We start from the raw sequence: 14,848 nt of genomic DNA on the forward strand, positions 1-14,848 counted from the left end.
AAAAATCTAATTGCAACTGTTTATCTCATAATTCTGACTTTTCTTGCAATTCTGAGTTTATATCTCATAATTCTGACTTTTTTTCTCAGAATTGCTAGATATAAGCTTGTAAATGCAAATGCAAAAAAAAAAACAGTCAGTTCACATTTACCTTTTAAATTTTTTATTACTTGGTGAAAAAAAAAAAAAAAAACAGAATTACTAGATGTAAACAGAATTCAGAGAAAAAAAGTCAGAACTGCGAGATGCAAACCCACAATTGCTCATTTATAATTCGCAAATCTGGAGGAAAAAAATTTGGCGTTGCAAACAAGCTTCCATATGTATTCCAGCAAGGAATTTATACTATTACGATACCTAATTTTGGCCAAATTCTAAAGGCATGTTCACACTGGCAGCCATATGCAGTGTCAAAGCCACGGGACATCATTCATTTTCAGTGAGCGATAACAATTTCAGGTGACAATTTGTTAGTGAAGCGACAAAGTTGAATGGGGTATCAGCAGTAATAAGAAGCTTCAACTACCAATGGGAGTGCAGATGGAATCAACGCCTCATACAGTTGGATACCGCTGAAGAGTAGGAATGCCAACTTGAAACCAAGAATGCAGTGACTCATTGTGAATGCACCATAAAAGAGCATCAATGTGATTTGTCAGTGGAAGTCTGCAGTAGTAAGTGTATGCTTAATATATTGTTTCTATCGTTTAGAGTATTGCGCATTGCTAAATTACAGTAGTTGTGTTGATCTGTATTAATTGAACTGGTACTGTAGGGCAGCAGCAGTTTTTTGTCAGCCTTCAAAGTTATATGCTTGGTATTGTTAAACCAAAAGGCGTTAGCTGATTTTGCTTAATTACTGGTAAGCCATCCTTGTTTAAAGACCTAACTTATGTAATGATCTGTACCTGCCAGCCTTCAAAGTTATATGCTTTGTATTGTTAAACCAAAAGCGTTAGCTGATTTTGCTTAATTACTGGTAAGCCATCCTTGTTTAAAGACCTAACTTATGTAATGATCTGTACCTGTGCAGTCCAGTGAACAAAGACTCCAGAAAGGCACTTATTTCTACATGTTTATGTGTTGCTTGTTGTTCACCACACATACAAACCCTCTTTAGATGCAAAATACACTGCAGTCCGACAAATCTATAAGCTCTTTGGCACTTTCTCATCGACTCTAGAACTGCAAGTCAGGAGTAAACAAATCAGAGACAGCTCTTAATAATCCCTTTGAATTCCATGCAATTCCTATTACAAAATTCCATTGTTTGTTATATATCATCCTCCAAGTCAGCTAGAAAACTTTTTAGAAGAGCTGGATTTGCTATGGATAACCTCCTTCCGTGAATATGGCAACCCAATTGTGGTACTTAATTATTTAAACATTCACCTGAATAAGCCGCAAGCTGTGGACTTCTAAGCTCTACTAGGCTTGTTTAACCCCAATATTTTACCAACTTACAAATCAGGAAACCAACTGGGCCTCATTTACACAAGTAACAGTTCCACAGACAATGTCCACAGACATTTGTGATTTCCACCTTGCCTGCTGCACACTCTTCGCTGGTTTTCTTCCAACATAACCTCCACTCCCTCATACTTGTTTCTATGCTCGCCCACCTCTGTTCACCCAGCTAAAAGCTCCGCCTCTCTTATGTAAATAACACATTTAAATCCACTTGAACATCTTGTCTAGACAGAATCTGTCCTCTCTCCTCCAGGCCTGTTTGTGCAGAATGCCCACTAACCCCCAAAGATCTGATGTTCTTCGTGAAGCCAAACTTGAGAGAGAAAATGGCACCAATCGAAGGTTCCTGGTGAAATTAGTAGCATAAGTCAGTTCAAAAGCAGACACTCAAAAGCTGCCTCTAGATTAGTTGTTCTCATTCTGCTGGATCTGTCTGCAAGTGTAAATCACCAGATCCTACTATTTATAAGGTATCTCTGAAGTGAGCAGCATCTAAATCACATCAACTATCCATGGGGGTTCCCCAGGGCTCAGTACTTTGCCCCTTACTCTTTTCAGTATACACAACAATCACTGGGACCTATCATCCAGATACATGGATTTGAGAATAAAGCATGGTGATATTAAGACCACCCATGCTGCACACCACACCACCTCCTGGTCTCTATTATTTTACCCAATATCTATTAGTTTAGCAACACATTAAAATCAAAATCTCTCATGTACTTTACATGAGAAGCACTATCTGTAGGGAGTTGATGTCTATACATTGTTCCAAATCAGTCATTTCTTTTTCGGTTAGGATATAGAAAAGTAAATACTAGACAACAGGGCAGCTCACTAGGTTTGGAAACAGACTTGCAGACTTGTTAATAACTGAGTATTTGCGTTCAGTTTCTGAGTGAATGCTTGGTAATAATATTCTCACCTGCCTCTGAAGAATGCCAGGTACACAATAGGGGTAAATGCATTTGCAAACTTCAATATGAACGTCTTGAAGATCAGCCTCTCCTCAAAACTCTTGTCAGTTTTTGGCACCTCTGATGGGTTGAAAACAACAGCAAGTTCTGTAAACATAATGTTTTGCAACACAGCTGACAAACTAAATGTCTTGAGAACAATAACCAGAAGTACCCATAATAGTGAGCCAACGTGCAATTGCTCCATAGACCTCATCCATTATGATGATGATAATGAGGTTGATGATAGCAGCAGTGGTTTTAACGGTGGCCCGTATATTAGTGCGGAACGTGGGAGTGGAACTCATGTGCAGGGCAGTCATAATGGAGACCCTGTATAGCACCACACCAAACACGATGGCCAAGGTCACAAAGATCTGCGTTGAGCACACAAACACACACAATAAGAAAAGTGACTCTAATTATTATCAAATAATTTACTGACACAAATTGGATACAGCATCACGCAAAAGACAACATTATTGATTACCAATGCAATTATAGAAAGCCAGATGTAAGTCACCATGACTACTTTATTATGCAACTGAAAATGTCTGATAATAGAGGGCTTAATGAGATCAAGTGAGCAGTATTTGTCTGCTCTTGTGATTTCGACATGATGGCCATCCATATATAAAATAAATTGACTGGTTGTTGAAAATAAAGTATATTTAACTACTAAATAAACGTTCTGAGAGTTAAATTCCTTTTATTTGTTATATTAAAAACCTATGTACATTACAGCATTATAATGGGAAAAAAAATGGAATAAATCAAGTCTTACCAAAAAAACCATCATGACGATAATAGTCATGTAAGCTGGCATTCTGTCTTTACATGTCAGCTTCACATTTCCTGCCTAGAAAAATATATGAATTGTCAAATGTGAGATCAGAACATATAATCCAGACACACCCTAACACATACATCTTGCAATAGGAACTTGGTCGAAAATCAGATGTGTAGATTCCAGCATGCTTTGGCCTCAGAAGGGACATAGAGGGTCAAGCCGAACAGAGCAAAAACAAGCCTCTAGACATGCCTCACAGCTGTGCTGTCATTCAGTATACTGCAACTGGGTCAACATCTACTGAGCGTAATACGTAATACCCAATAATCCAGACATCCTTATGACAGCAAGGATGGCATGCATAAGTCAATAGACAAAAATATTGCTAGAATCAGCATTGCCTGTGTTGTGCCAGACACTACAAATAAAGCCAAAATTATTTATCAGCATATGGTCTGATCCACATTGTAGATTATTCTATCCAAGAACAACCCACTTGGACATGAAGGGGCCCACTAATCAACATTTTAAATGACAAACAACAGTTTGCTATTTCATGTGGCAGTACTGGCAGTCAAAAGTTTGGAATAATTAAGTTTTTTTGTTTGTTTCTCATATGCTCACCAAGGCTGCATTTATTTGATGGAAAATACAGTACACACAGTAATATTGTGAAACATTATTACAATTTAAAATTGTTCAATTTCAAAATAAAATTTATTCCTGTGATGGCACAACTGATTTTCAGCAGTCATTACTCCAGTCTTTAGTGTCACATAATCCTTCAGAAATCATTCTAATATGGTGATTCGGTATAAGAAACATTTCTTAATATTATCAATGTTGAAAACTGTTTTTGCTGCTTAATATTTTTGTAGAAACCATGATACACTATTATTTAAATAGTTTAGGGTAAGATAAAAAAAAAAAAATACAGAGCAAGAAATCAATACTTTTATTTAGCAATGATGCATTAATTTCAACAAAAGTGACAGAAAAGACATTTAAAATGTTACAAAAAAAAATTTCTTTCAAATAAATGCTGTTTTACTTTCTATTCATCAAAGAATCCTTAAAAAAAATGCATCACGGTTTCCACAAAAATATTAAGCAGCAAAAAAAAAAATTAAACACTGATAATACGAACAAAGATTTTCAACATAAGAACCAAAGTCAGCACCAAATCAGCATATTACATTGATTTATGAAGGATCATGTGACACAGTGAAGACTGGAGTAATGGCTGATGAAAATTCATTACATTTTAAAATATATTAAAATATAATACAATATAATATACAGGTAATTTAACTACAAAATCAAACCACACTGAAATATATTACTTTAAATCCTGAGATAACAATGTAGGGTAAAAATGTCTTCGCATCTTAAATGTGTTTTTAATACATAACTGTGCTCGCTGACTTCCAGAAATTGTGTAAATCCAATTGGCAATTCTGTTTGCAATATGTAGCAGATGGTCAGCGAATGGTGAGTTTGATTTGTTTTATCTGAAGCTTGGATTCATAAAGACCTACCTTTGGGGATTGCTCTTTCTTTAAGGACTTCTTCATGACATGGAACTCATACTCTGCTCTCGGATGACTCTGGGAAAAACAGAGAAAGCTATTCCCAACATATACAGGACTTAAACCAGTTTAAAAGTGAAAAACAGTGGAAAAAGATAACTGGTTATGGAGCCAAAAGCAGCCATGTGCATGATCAGTGAACAGAACAGAACAGAAATTCTGGTAATAGCAACACAGTGACAATCAGTGAAAGTATAATCCTTAAAACCAAAAGCTCTCAGCACCACAAATACATATTCCTTTCCACATTCAGCAGCTTTAGGATTTATTAGTTCCTCCTGCTTATTTTATCCACATAAACAGTGGCAAGCCTGGAAAGACTGTGACTGCCGAAAGGAAAGTGAGCAGCTTTTGACCTGTAAGGCCGGAGGAAGAGAGAATAGGAATCTCCCAGACCTCCACAGCAACAGACCGATAGATAGATAAGTGCTGGTGGAATACTTTACACAAGCAAGAATGTCACGACGATGCTTGAAGACGACTTTTAAGATAATATGAAGAATATGTTAGTACTAAAATGCAACTGTAAGGTTAGGAAGGAAATCAATTCAGTTAATACTGTGAATGAACCAATTCCAAACCTTTTGTTTCCCCTATACAAAACAGGACAAAAAAAAACAAACAGTGAAAAAACAGTTTGATTTCATGGCACTGAATCAATAAAAAAATCTTCAATTCTTTACACCCAAGCCTCAGGATAATACAAGTTTATACAAGAAAACAATGGAGCAGGCCTACAGAACATACATAAACCCACATAATTATCTTATCAACATCAAATGTCTTATATTGACAATTTCCTTGGTCAACATGGGTGAGCGTGACTAACCTCAGCGTCTTCAAAGCTGGTCAGGTCCCAGATGTAATTGAGCCTCATTTGCCTTCTCTTCCAGTGCTCCATAAACATGGTGGCTGTGTGACACAGAGCAGTAACCTTCACTAAAAAAACTCACATTTATAAATACTGATCTAGGCTAGGTGCCGATCAGGGTGGTTTCTCAGTTAATATAGCTACAACTGAAGCCTGTACTTTCTAAAAGGCTTTTTTTCTTATCAAGAATATTGCCAATATTATTTCATTCATTTACAGGGTTGGTAACTTTGGAAATCACTAATACATCGATGTTTTTCTAAAGAACCATGGAAGATTATCCTATAGCAACAGGCTGTAAAACTTCTTTAGGAACCTATTTTAATGGTTTTTGTTTTAAGTGTTTGAGTCCTTTTCACAATTTTAGCTTATGAGTGAACCCCTTTAAAGAGAACTAAACTGAAACCATCTAATGAAGTGTTCTGAACACAGTTCATTTTATGTCAGTGTGAATGGAAAGTGGATTGAGAACCGATTATAACCAAAGTGAACCAAAAAAAGACCTGACTCCAGTTTCAAGGTCAGTAGTGTGACTGCAAAAAGAACTATTTTTCTATATTCATTTATTAATTTCCATAGATGGTAACTTTGGAAATCACTAATACATAAATGCTTTTCTGAAGAACCATGGAAGGTTCTCCTACAGCATAAGGCTGTAAAACATTTTGGGAACTTGTATTTTAAAGGTGTTTTCACAGTTTGTTTTGTGTTTAAGTCCGGTTCACAATTTCAGCTTATGTGTGAATGCTCACAACAACCTCAGACCCCTTTAAAAGAGAACTAATCTGAAACCATCTGAGCAAGTGTTCTGAATACAGTTCACTTCAGGACAGTGTGAATGTAAAAGTAGATTGAGAACCGATCACAACCAAAGTGAACCAGAAAAAAGAGTCCACTTTTAAGGTCAAAAGTATGACTGCAAAAATAACTATTTGTTAATATTCTTTCATTCACTTCCATAGTTGGTAACTTTGGAAATCACTAATTCATAAATGTTTTTCTAAAGAACCATGGAAGGTTCTCCAATAGCATTAGGCTGTAAAACCTTTTTGTGGACCTGTATTTTAATGGTGTTTTCAGACTTGGTTCGTTTTAACGGTATGAGTCCGGTTCACAGTTTTAGCTTATATGTGAACACTCACAACAACCTCAGACTACTTTAAAGAGAACTCAACTGAAATAATCTAAGGAAGTGTTCTGAACACAGTTCACTTTAGGTCAGTGTGAATGGAAAGTGGATTGAGAACCGATCACAACCAAAGTGAAACAAAAAGAGATCTGAGCCCACTTTTCAAGGTCAACAGTATGAATGCAAAAATAATAATTTTTCAATATTATTTCATTCATTTCAATAGCTAGTAACTTTAGAAATTACTAGGTTATCCTATAGCATTGGGATGTAAAACCTGGGAACCTGTATTTTCACATGTTTTATTATGGGTTTTCACATTCGGTTTGTTTTAATTGTTTGAGTTCAGTTCACAATTTTATCTTATGTGTGAATACTCCCAACCACCTCAGACCTCTTTAAAGAGAACTAACACAGTTCACTTTAGGTTAGTGTGAATGGAAAGTGGATTGAGATGCCAATCAAAACTAAAGTGAACAAAAAGGAGATCTGAGACCACTTTCAGAGCCAGCGGCTGTATGAATGCAAAAAGAACTTGGTTCTCCTTCCACTCTATAAACTTTCTGGTTCAATTAAAAAGGTTTGTCTTTGGATCTTTTAAAGAGGCAACCAGGTTTTTCTATAGCATCAGTTTCACACTTGGTTCGAGTTGATTTGGCTCCCAACGACATCAGTCCCCTTTAAAGAGAACTAAACAGAAACCATCTGAGGAAATGGTATAAGAACAGTTCACTTTAGGTCAATGTAAACGGAAAATGGTATGAGACACCAATCACAACCAAAGTAAGCTAAAAAGAAAGCTGAGTCTATTTTCAAGCACAGCAGTATGAAAGCAAGAATAACCGGGTTCTCTTTCCACACAATTCACTTTCTGGTTCACTTTCTTAAAAAGGTTTGGCTTTGGGTTCTTTTAAAATAGGACTCAGATTAGCAAGTAGCTTTGTCATAGAGTGTAATTTTTTTTGTAACTGTAGGGGATTAAAACAGGAAAGGCAAATTTAGGGCTTTAGCTAAAATAATCAGCTTTTTAAAAAGCTCAGCATTTGAGCGGGGATGAGTATGTGGGGAATTAAAACAGAAGTGTACAACCAGGGCACAAATCTCTTCAACATTTGTCAGATCAAGTCTGCCCTCAATATTTACAGACACAACAGTTGGTGTACAGCAGCAACAAAGCGTGCGGGTGAACATGAAAGGAGAACAGAGCTGCTGACCCCATAGTGCCATAAAGATGGCGAAGAAGACGGTGGCCGCATTGTCGAACAGGTGGCTGGCCCTAGCCGTGCCGCAAGCCGTGACCAGTTTCCAGTAGCTGCAGGCTCGGTCACACATTGGGCACATGGTGATATTGTTTCTCTCGTCGCAGACTTCCATACTGAGTATACAAAGAACAAATCCTGATTTTAGAAATACATCACATCTCTATATTTCCCTAGATACCATAATGTTTCTCAGTAAAGCTATTAAGACCGCAAAGTATTTTTTTTCCTCACATTTTTTTTTAGCTTTTATTAATCTGAAAGAAAATGCATTTATTCTATTTTCAGCTCTTGTTCCAAAACATAGTTGCTTTGATGTCTAAATAGATGTGGCTAATATGAAATGTTCTATAAAGGCAGCAACTGTATGCACAAATAGTGATCTTCACATGAAATGCATAAGAAACTGTGCACTCATGCTTTAGCATGTTGCTATGCTAAGTACTACTGTTTGTAATAAGAAAATGTCAAAATAAATTACAAATAAAACACTGAAAACTAAAATCAATAATTTTAAATTGTGGCAGCTTAACATTGTATTTGATTAAAATTTCACAGCGTTATTTAATTATAACCCCTGCGGGTTTGTGAGGGAATTGCAGGGAGTTAATAATTAAATCAAATGTAAGATTAAAATAAATTAATGGCTGTTATTATCAAATTAAAGGCTGCAATTTAATTAAATAAGCAAATAGTCTGTTGTACTGCCTGTTTCAGACTGAAAAGCGGCATTGTGTAACAGATTACAGTTTTTGTTTTATAGCATCAAAACACCTCGGTTAACAGTAAATTCTGCTTCGCACAAACTCCGTCTCTGTATGTGCAGTGAGTTTAATGTGCGTTTTTTGTTTGTTTGTTTGTTTCAATTTCCATTTCTGTGGACAGAAGTTTACAGCAATTCGCTGGTATTCTGCAAAGATTGAAGCTTTCAGTGTAACTTGCGGTGTAAAGGCAGCATAATTATGCTGACTACTCTTTGAACCATACTTCATATCAGTGGTGTTCCTATAATGCTTAATTTTTTTTCCTAGATAGGCAACGCACTAGGTTTTGGAACAGCTTGTTTTCAGCAGTGGCATCTGTGGAATTAATGAATGTCGTTGTGAGATGGCCAGCGAACACTGAGTCACTCTCATTAAACACTACATTACAGTTCATTACAGTCACACCATTTCAAACCCACTCTAAACTCTCTAATACCACGCACTTCAACATCCATCCGTTTTTCTTGCAAAGTTCAGCGGTGATTACTTTCATAAATGGCCAGGCATGTTCTTCGCTAAAAATCTTTCCACAAAGTTCAAAGCAATTGCGGAAGAGAATGTATTGCTGTCAGGAAACGCTGCTGAAACTTGTTTCTTAGGGGTGTGAGACAGTGGAATGTGTTTGATCTCAGTGGCACAGATAAGAATGTGTCAATCAAAATTATTTGACAAACTAATTCTACATAATTAAATACAGTAATAGGCTGATAATTTATGTACATAACTGTCAACAGTTTAGGAAGGGGTCACATGCAAGTTAGCACTCTTTGTACAAAAACAATGCAAATAAACCAATGACATAAATTTTATAAGGTGACCTGGGGATGTTGTCTTCCACAGTGGCACAGCCGTACAGGAACACGATAACTCCCACAATTGCTGCTGGGATTAGCATCTGAGTATACACACCCAACCAGGCAAAATACAGGCCCACTTTCTCACCAAAATACTTCCTAAGAGAGATAAAGAAGTTTCAAGCAGAGCAATAAAGGCAATGAAGTCAAGCAAAAGAATTGACAATTACTATCTAGCAAACATCAGGAAGAATGCATCCTCTTCTGTAGCCCGAATGTTAATGAACTGTCAGTCTTTTCAATGTGAAATGAAAGATTATGTAAACAAAAAATTCTAAAATTCTAAAAATGTCATGTTATGTAATGAAATAAGTATAAAATAAGTAAAAAGAAGATATTTTAATTGTCCTCCCGCAGGATCCTCTTCATTACATTGTTCTCGTTTTTCCATTTATTTATTTAGTTTTTTGTGCTTGTTGGTTGCATTACATGACTTTAAATATTATTAGTCATCAGTGTAGCAGTTTTGTCTAAATAAAATTTTTCCCTAAAAATAAATTAATTAAAAACGAATAATTTTGCCAGACTTTTGTATTACTTTGACATTTTTTATATTACTTTTGCTCATCATAGAAGAGTGCTATATGTATGATTTGCATTTGTAATGTATTTTTAGACTTAATTTTAACTTAATAGATCCAGACAAAAAAATGAGTGTCAGGTTCATTGACATCTTAAAGGTCATCATGATAATGGCAGTACAATAATCCAGTAAACCAGTGTTATTTTAGTATTACTGATATACAATTATAGTTTTTGCTAATATTTGGAATTCAATCTTTATTTGTTTGTTTCTTTTATTAGTTCTATTTTTATATGTTTGCACTTTAATTGTAGTTTAATGTTTTAATAATTTTGTTGTTTTTGTCATTTTAGCACTTTAAAGTAACTAAAATGAGAAATGTTGCCTTAGAAACCTAGCAGAATTTTTTGTTTTTGTTTTGTTTAATTCTTGTATATTTTATTTTATTTCAGTTTTCATTACTTAAAATAGACATCAGACATTTAATTATTTGTCAGATTTCAGACATCGCTCATCCTATGTGAACTAATGATAAATATTACATTGACAATCTGACTCCTGAATAATGTGTATCAGTAGGGTATTTCTAAAATCTCCCCTCTTGCTAGCCCATAATTCCAGGGCAAACATTTGTCTCAGTCTCTGGCAGTGCATTTATTGTCAGTATAATACCTGATCAGTCCAATGGGCTGGTACTTGTAGAATATGCTGTAACTCGCCCACTCTTCATACAAGATCTGCAAAGACAGAATTAAAATGACATACATCCTGGAACAGCGATTCAACATCCATTCATACAGTATGGCTGAAATGCACAGTGAGTGGGGTTTAATGGAAATGACAATGACTGATTATTCACCGATACTCTGATGAAAAGGACAAATGAAGCCTCTCTACGATCATGTTAGTAATTTCGAATGTAATGACTTCGGTTCGGTGCGCCTGGGGATGTAATGTACAACAGTAATATGAGTAAGTGAGGGTGGATATACACCATAGCTGCACGGAGATCTCCAGTCTCCAGAACATAGTGCATACTTAAGTCAAAGAAAAGAAGCTACTGTAGCTGCAGTGTTTTGTCCGAGAAAGCAAGGAAGGGAAGGCCAAAACATTATGAAATTTGACATCAAATAATACACAAACCTCTAATAACAACATTCAACAGTGAAACCAGTAGATAAAGTCTGAGAAGCTACGTTTTCAACATATCCACAAATCGCCTTGAATGGCTCAAACTAGTAGAAATAGATGGATTAATTGCCAAGTAAACAAGCAGTGATCACTCAGCTCAATTAAATAAATGGTACACCTCCACACCTGCAACCATCAGTATATTTGCGGATTGATTATACAGAGGATTTGCCTAATGGTTCTATAAATAATGGCTGAATGTCCTGCATAAGCGGGATAAGAAGGGAGCGGAGGCAAAAGTGGGGCAAGAGAGGTGGTCTACATGCCAAGCTACATGCTAACCCACATAGAACAGCCCTTCCAAGACTCTTTCTTACAAATTCCCGGTCAATCGTCAAAAAGATGGATGAGTTACGGTTGAGGATTATGTCGCGTGGTATGGATAGCCGTGTGATGATCGTCACGGAGACTTGGCTTAATAACAACGTCCCCCATGAGGCTATCGAACTGGAGGGCCGCTTCGTGTACCGAGCTGACAGGACTGCAGCCTCTGGTAAGAGTAAAGGCGGTGGAATGTGTAACTATGTTCGTAACAATTAGTGTATGCAACGAATGTTATTGGAACACACTGCTCCCTGGATTTGGAATATCTGGCAGTGAAATGCAGACCGTTCTACATGCCAAGAGAGTTTTATGCCTTTCTGATTACAGCTGTTTACATACCACCACTGGCTAATGTCAGGTCAGCACTGGAGAAGTTGCACAGCACTATTAATAGCCAGCTAAATGCACATCCAGAGGGAGTTGTGATTGTAGCTGCAGGAGACTTCAATCATGTAGAAATGAAAGCTGTGTTTCACAAATTCTTCAAGTGCATCAATTTCCTGACCAGGGACAATAATATTCTGGATTAGGTCTATACGAACATTCCAGGGGCATATAAAGCTGCAGCATCTCCGTATCTTGGCATGTCAGACCACATCTCGCTGGAAATGACACCGGCCTACAGACCTCTTATCTGCCGATCAACACCAACTTTCAAAAACCATACAAGTCTGGAGTCTGGAGGCTACTTCAGCACTGCTTTGAATGCACTGACTGGGGAGTGTTTAAAAGAGGATGCGGCTCACAAGGTGGCGAAGAGACGGTCCAGCTATCCCAGCCTGAAGAACAGTGGCAGTGGAATCTCGTCCTTCAGTGTCATTAGGTGAAAGCTGCACTGAGCAAAATCAATGTCACCAAGGCTGCGGGGCCGGACACTGAAATTATGTACAGACCAACTTGCAGGAGTATTTCAGGACATCTTTAACCTTTCACTGCAGCTCAGTGTTGTCCCTGTTTGCCTCATTATTGTACCTGTGCCTAAACGGTCAGCTGTTACCTGCCTCAATGACTATTGCCCAATGGCTCTGACCCCTGTTGTTATGAAATGTTTTGAGAGGCTTATTCTGCAGCACATTAAGAACATTACATCTCCTGAATTACACAGCTACCAGTTTGCCTACCGGGGAAATCGATCTACGGAGGACGCAGTCGTCATAGCACTCCACACAGCCCTTTCCCATGTGGAGATGTCAAAAACATATGTCAGGATGCTATTTGTTGACTTCAGCTCCACTTTTAATACTATAATCCCACACAAACTGGTACAGAAACTCTACAATTTAGGCCTGTCCACCTCACTGTGCTTATGAACAGGGGATAACACATCGTCTACCCTCGTTCTGAACACAGGCACTCCGCAGGGATGCGTGCTCAGGTCAGCTCTCTTCACACACTGCACCCCTATCCACGCCTCCAATACTATTGTGAAATTCGCCGACAATACCACTGTAGTGGGTCTCATATCGGACAATTATGAGATTCTCTACAGAAAGGAGATCCATCACCTGGCCCTGTGGTGTTCAGCAAACAACCTAGTTTTGAACACCAATAAACCAAGGAGGTTATTGTGGACTTCAGAAGGTCTGGAAGGACAGCACATGCACCACTGCTCATACAGGGGGTAGAAGTGGAGCGTGTCGAGAACATCAAGTTCCTGGGTATCCACATTACAGCAGACCTCACTTGGGCTCTGAACACCTCCCACCATGGTGAAGAAGGCTCAACAAAGACGTTTCTTCCTCAGGAAGTTGAAGCAGGCTGGACTCTCCTCTCGGTTGCTGATCAATTTCTATAGGAGTGCCATAGAAAGCATCCTATGCTATTGTGTGACTGTGTGGTATGCCAGCTGCACAACACAGGACAGGAAGGATTTGGCCCGGGTGGTTAAAACAGCACAGAGGATTTTTGGGAATCCACTTCCAGATCTGGACTTGGTGTATGCAGAACGCCTCCAGAAGAAGACCAAAAACATTGCCATAGACCCCACCCACCCGGGGTCATAGACTGTTTGGCCCCCTGCCCTCAGGGCGGAGATACAGGGCCATGATAACACACAAACAGACTGAGAAACAGCTTCTTTCCAAGAGCTGTGACCTCCATTACACCACCTGCCTATACACCCTCCAGCTAATGACATAATTTGCACTTTATTTTGCTGTAACTGCTGCTGTTTGTTATTTATTGTTGGTTGATTTAAGTTGTTGGTTCTTTTGTTTAGTTTGTAACTGAGACTCACCAGACACAATTTCGTTGTACAATAAAGTAAATTGATTGAACTGATTGATTGATTGATTGATTGATTGAACAACAGTAACAAATAAAATGTGTTTCTTACATATTTTTTTTAAAAATGCATAAACTTGATATGAATTGTATTTTAATAAATACTATAGTAGTATAAAATTCATTGAAGGCAGAGTAAGTGATTTCTGGTAGCTAATGTTGATATTTGAAATCACCAAAACAAACACGCCCCTACCCCAAAAGGGTCTTGCCCATTGTGATAGCTCCGCCCCACATATACGTACGCAACCCAGGCAACGATTAGTTCTGTGAAACAAAGCAAAACCAATGTTACACCGTGTCTACGGACGTCAACGGCGCGGCGCAACAAATCCCCGACAGAAAACTGCTGCCGGGTTCTATTTATGACGTGCTGACACAAATTTCAAATGGTTTTCAACGGTCGTTTGATCGCGTCCAGTGTAGGCAGACTTTAGCTGTTGTAGACACACGTTGTTACTCACCTATTGAGAAGAAACAAAGCAACCTCGGCGTCCGATCGCAGGCCTCCACTCCTTGAGTTCTCTCCAGCGCTGGAAAGCTGATCCGATATTTACACGGGTCCTACTTCTTGCCTTATCGTTCCGCAGACGGTTTCCTCTTTTGTTTTTTATCCGCCATCTCCATCTTTCTGTCGCTCGGCTCGGCTAAAGTCCGTCCCATGCACTGAACGCGCTCTCCTCCACATCACGAGTAGACACGCCCCTTATTGCTGATTGGCTACAAGTTTGTTTTGCGATTCGGCCCGAATCAGTTTTATAAAGTGTTTTTGAAAAATCACTTACACTACTATGCCTTTAACCGGGGCGAAATCATGACGTCATGATTTTAGTACTGAAGTT

General features: G+C 38.0%; 1 protein-coding gene across 4 annotated transcripts in view; it reads right to left on the bottom strand.

Moving 5' to 3' along the window:
* LOC107730080 (anoctamin-1-like) overlaps nucleotides 1-14,848 on the bottom strand; it is a 43,066-nt gene that overhangs the window by 2,018 nt on the left and 26,200 nt on the right. For 3 of the 4 annotated variants that reach the window (XM_016540812.1, XM_016540813.1, XM_016540810.1), the window contains exons 10-18: nucleotides 10,881-10,945; nucleotides 9,650-9,784; nucleotides 8,023-8,183; nucleotides 5,638-5,720; nucleotides 5,390-5,401; nucleotides 4,758-4,826; nucleotides 3,214-3,288; nucleotides 2,605-2,806; nucleotides 2,399-2,510 (exon numbers count right to left, since the gene is read on the bottom strand). In XM_016540812.1, coding sequence (XP_016396298.1) covers nucleotides 2,399-2,510; nucleotides 2,605-2,806; nucleotides 3,214-3,288; nucleotides 4,758-4,826; nucleotides 5,390-5,401; nucleotides 5,638-5,720; nucleotides 8,023-8,183; nucleotides 9,650-9,784; nucleotides 10,881-10,945 — 914 coding nt within the window. The remainder of the gene's footprint in view (nucleotides 1-2,398; nucleotides 2,511-2,604; nucleotides 2,807-3,213; nucleotides 3,289-4,757; nucleotides 4,827-5,389; nucleotides 5,402-5,637; nucleotides 5,721-8,022; nucleotides 8,184-9,649; nucleotides 9,785-10,880; nucleotides 10,946-14,848) is intronic. The other variant, XM_016540811.1, reaches the window with a different exon arrangement.

Source organism: Sinocyclocheilus rhinocerous, unplaced genomic scaffold (genome assembly GCF_001515625.1).
Source record: "Sinocyclocheilus rhinocerous isolate Xijiao unplaced genomic scaffold, SAMN03320098_v1.1 scaffold878, whole genome shotgun sequence".
In the NCBI taxonomy this organism is placed as follows: domain Eukaryota; kingdom Metazoa; phylum Chordata; class Actinopteri; order Cypriniformes; family Cyprinidae; genus Sinocyclocheilus; species Sinocyclocheilus rhinocerous.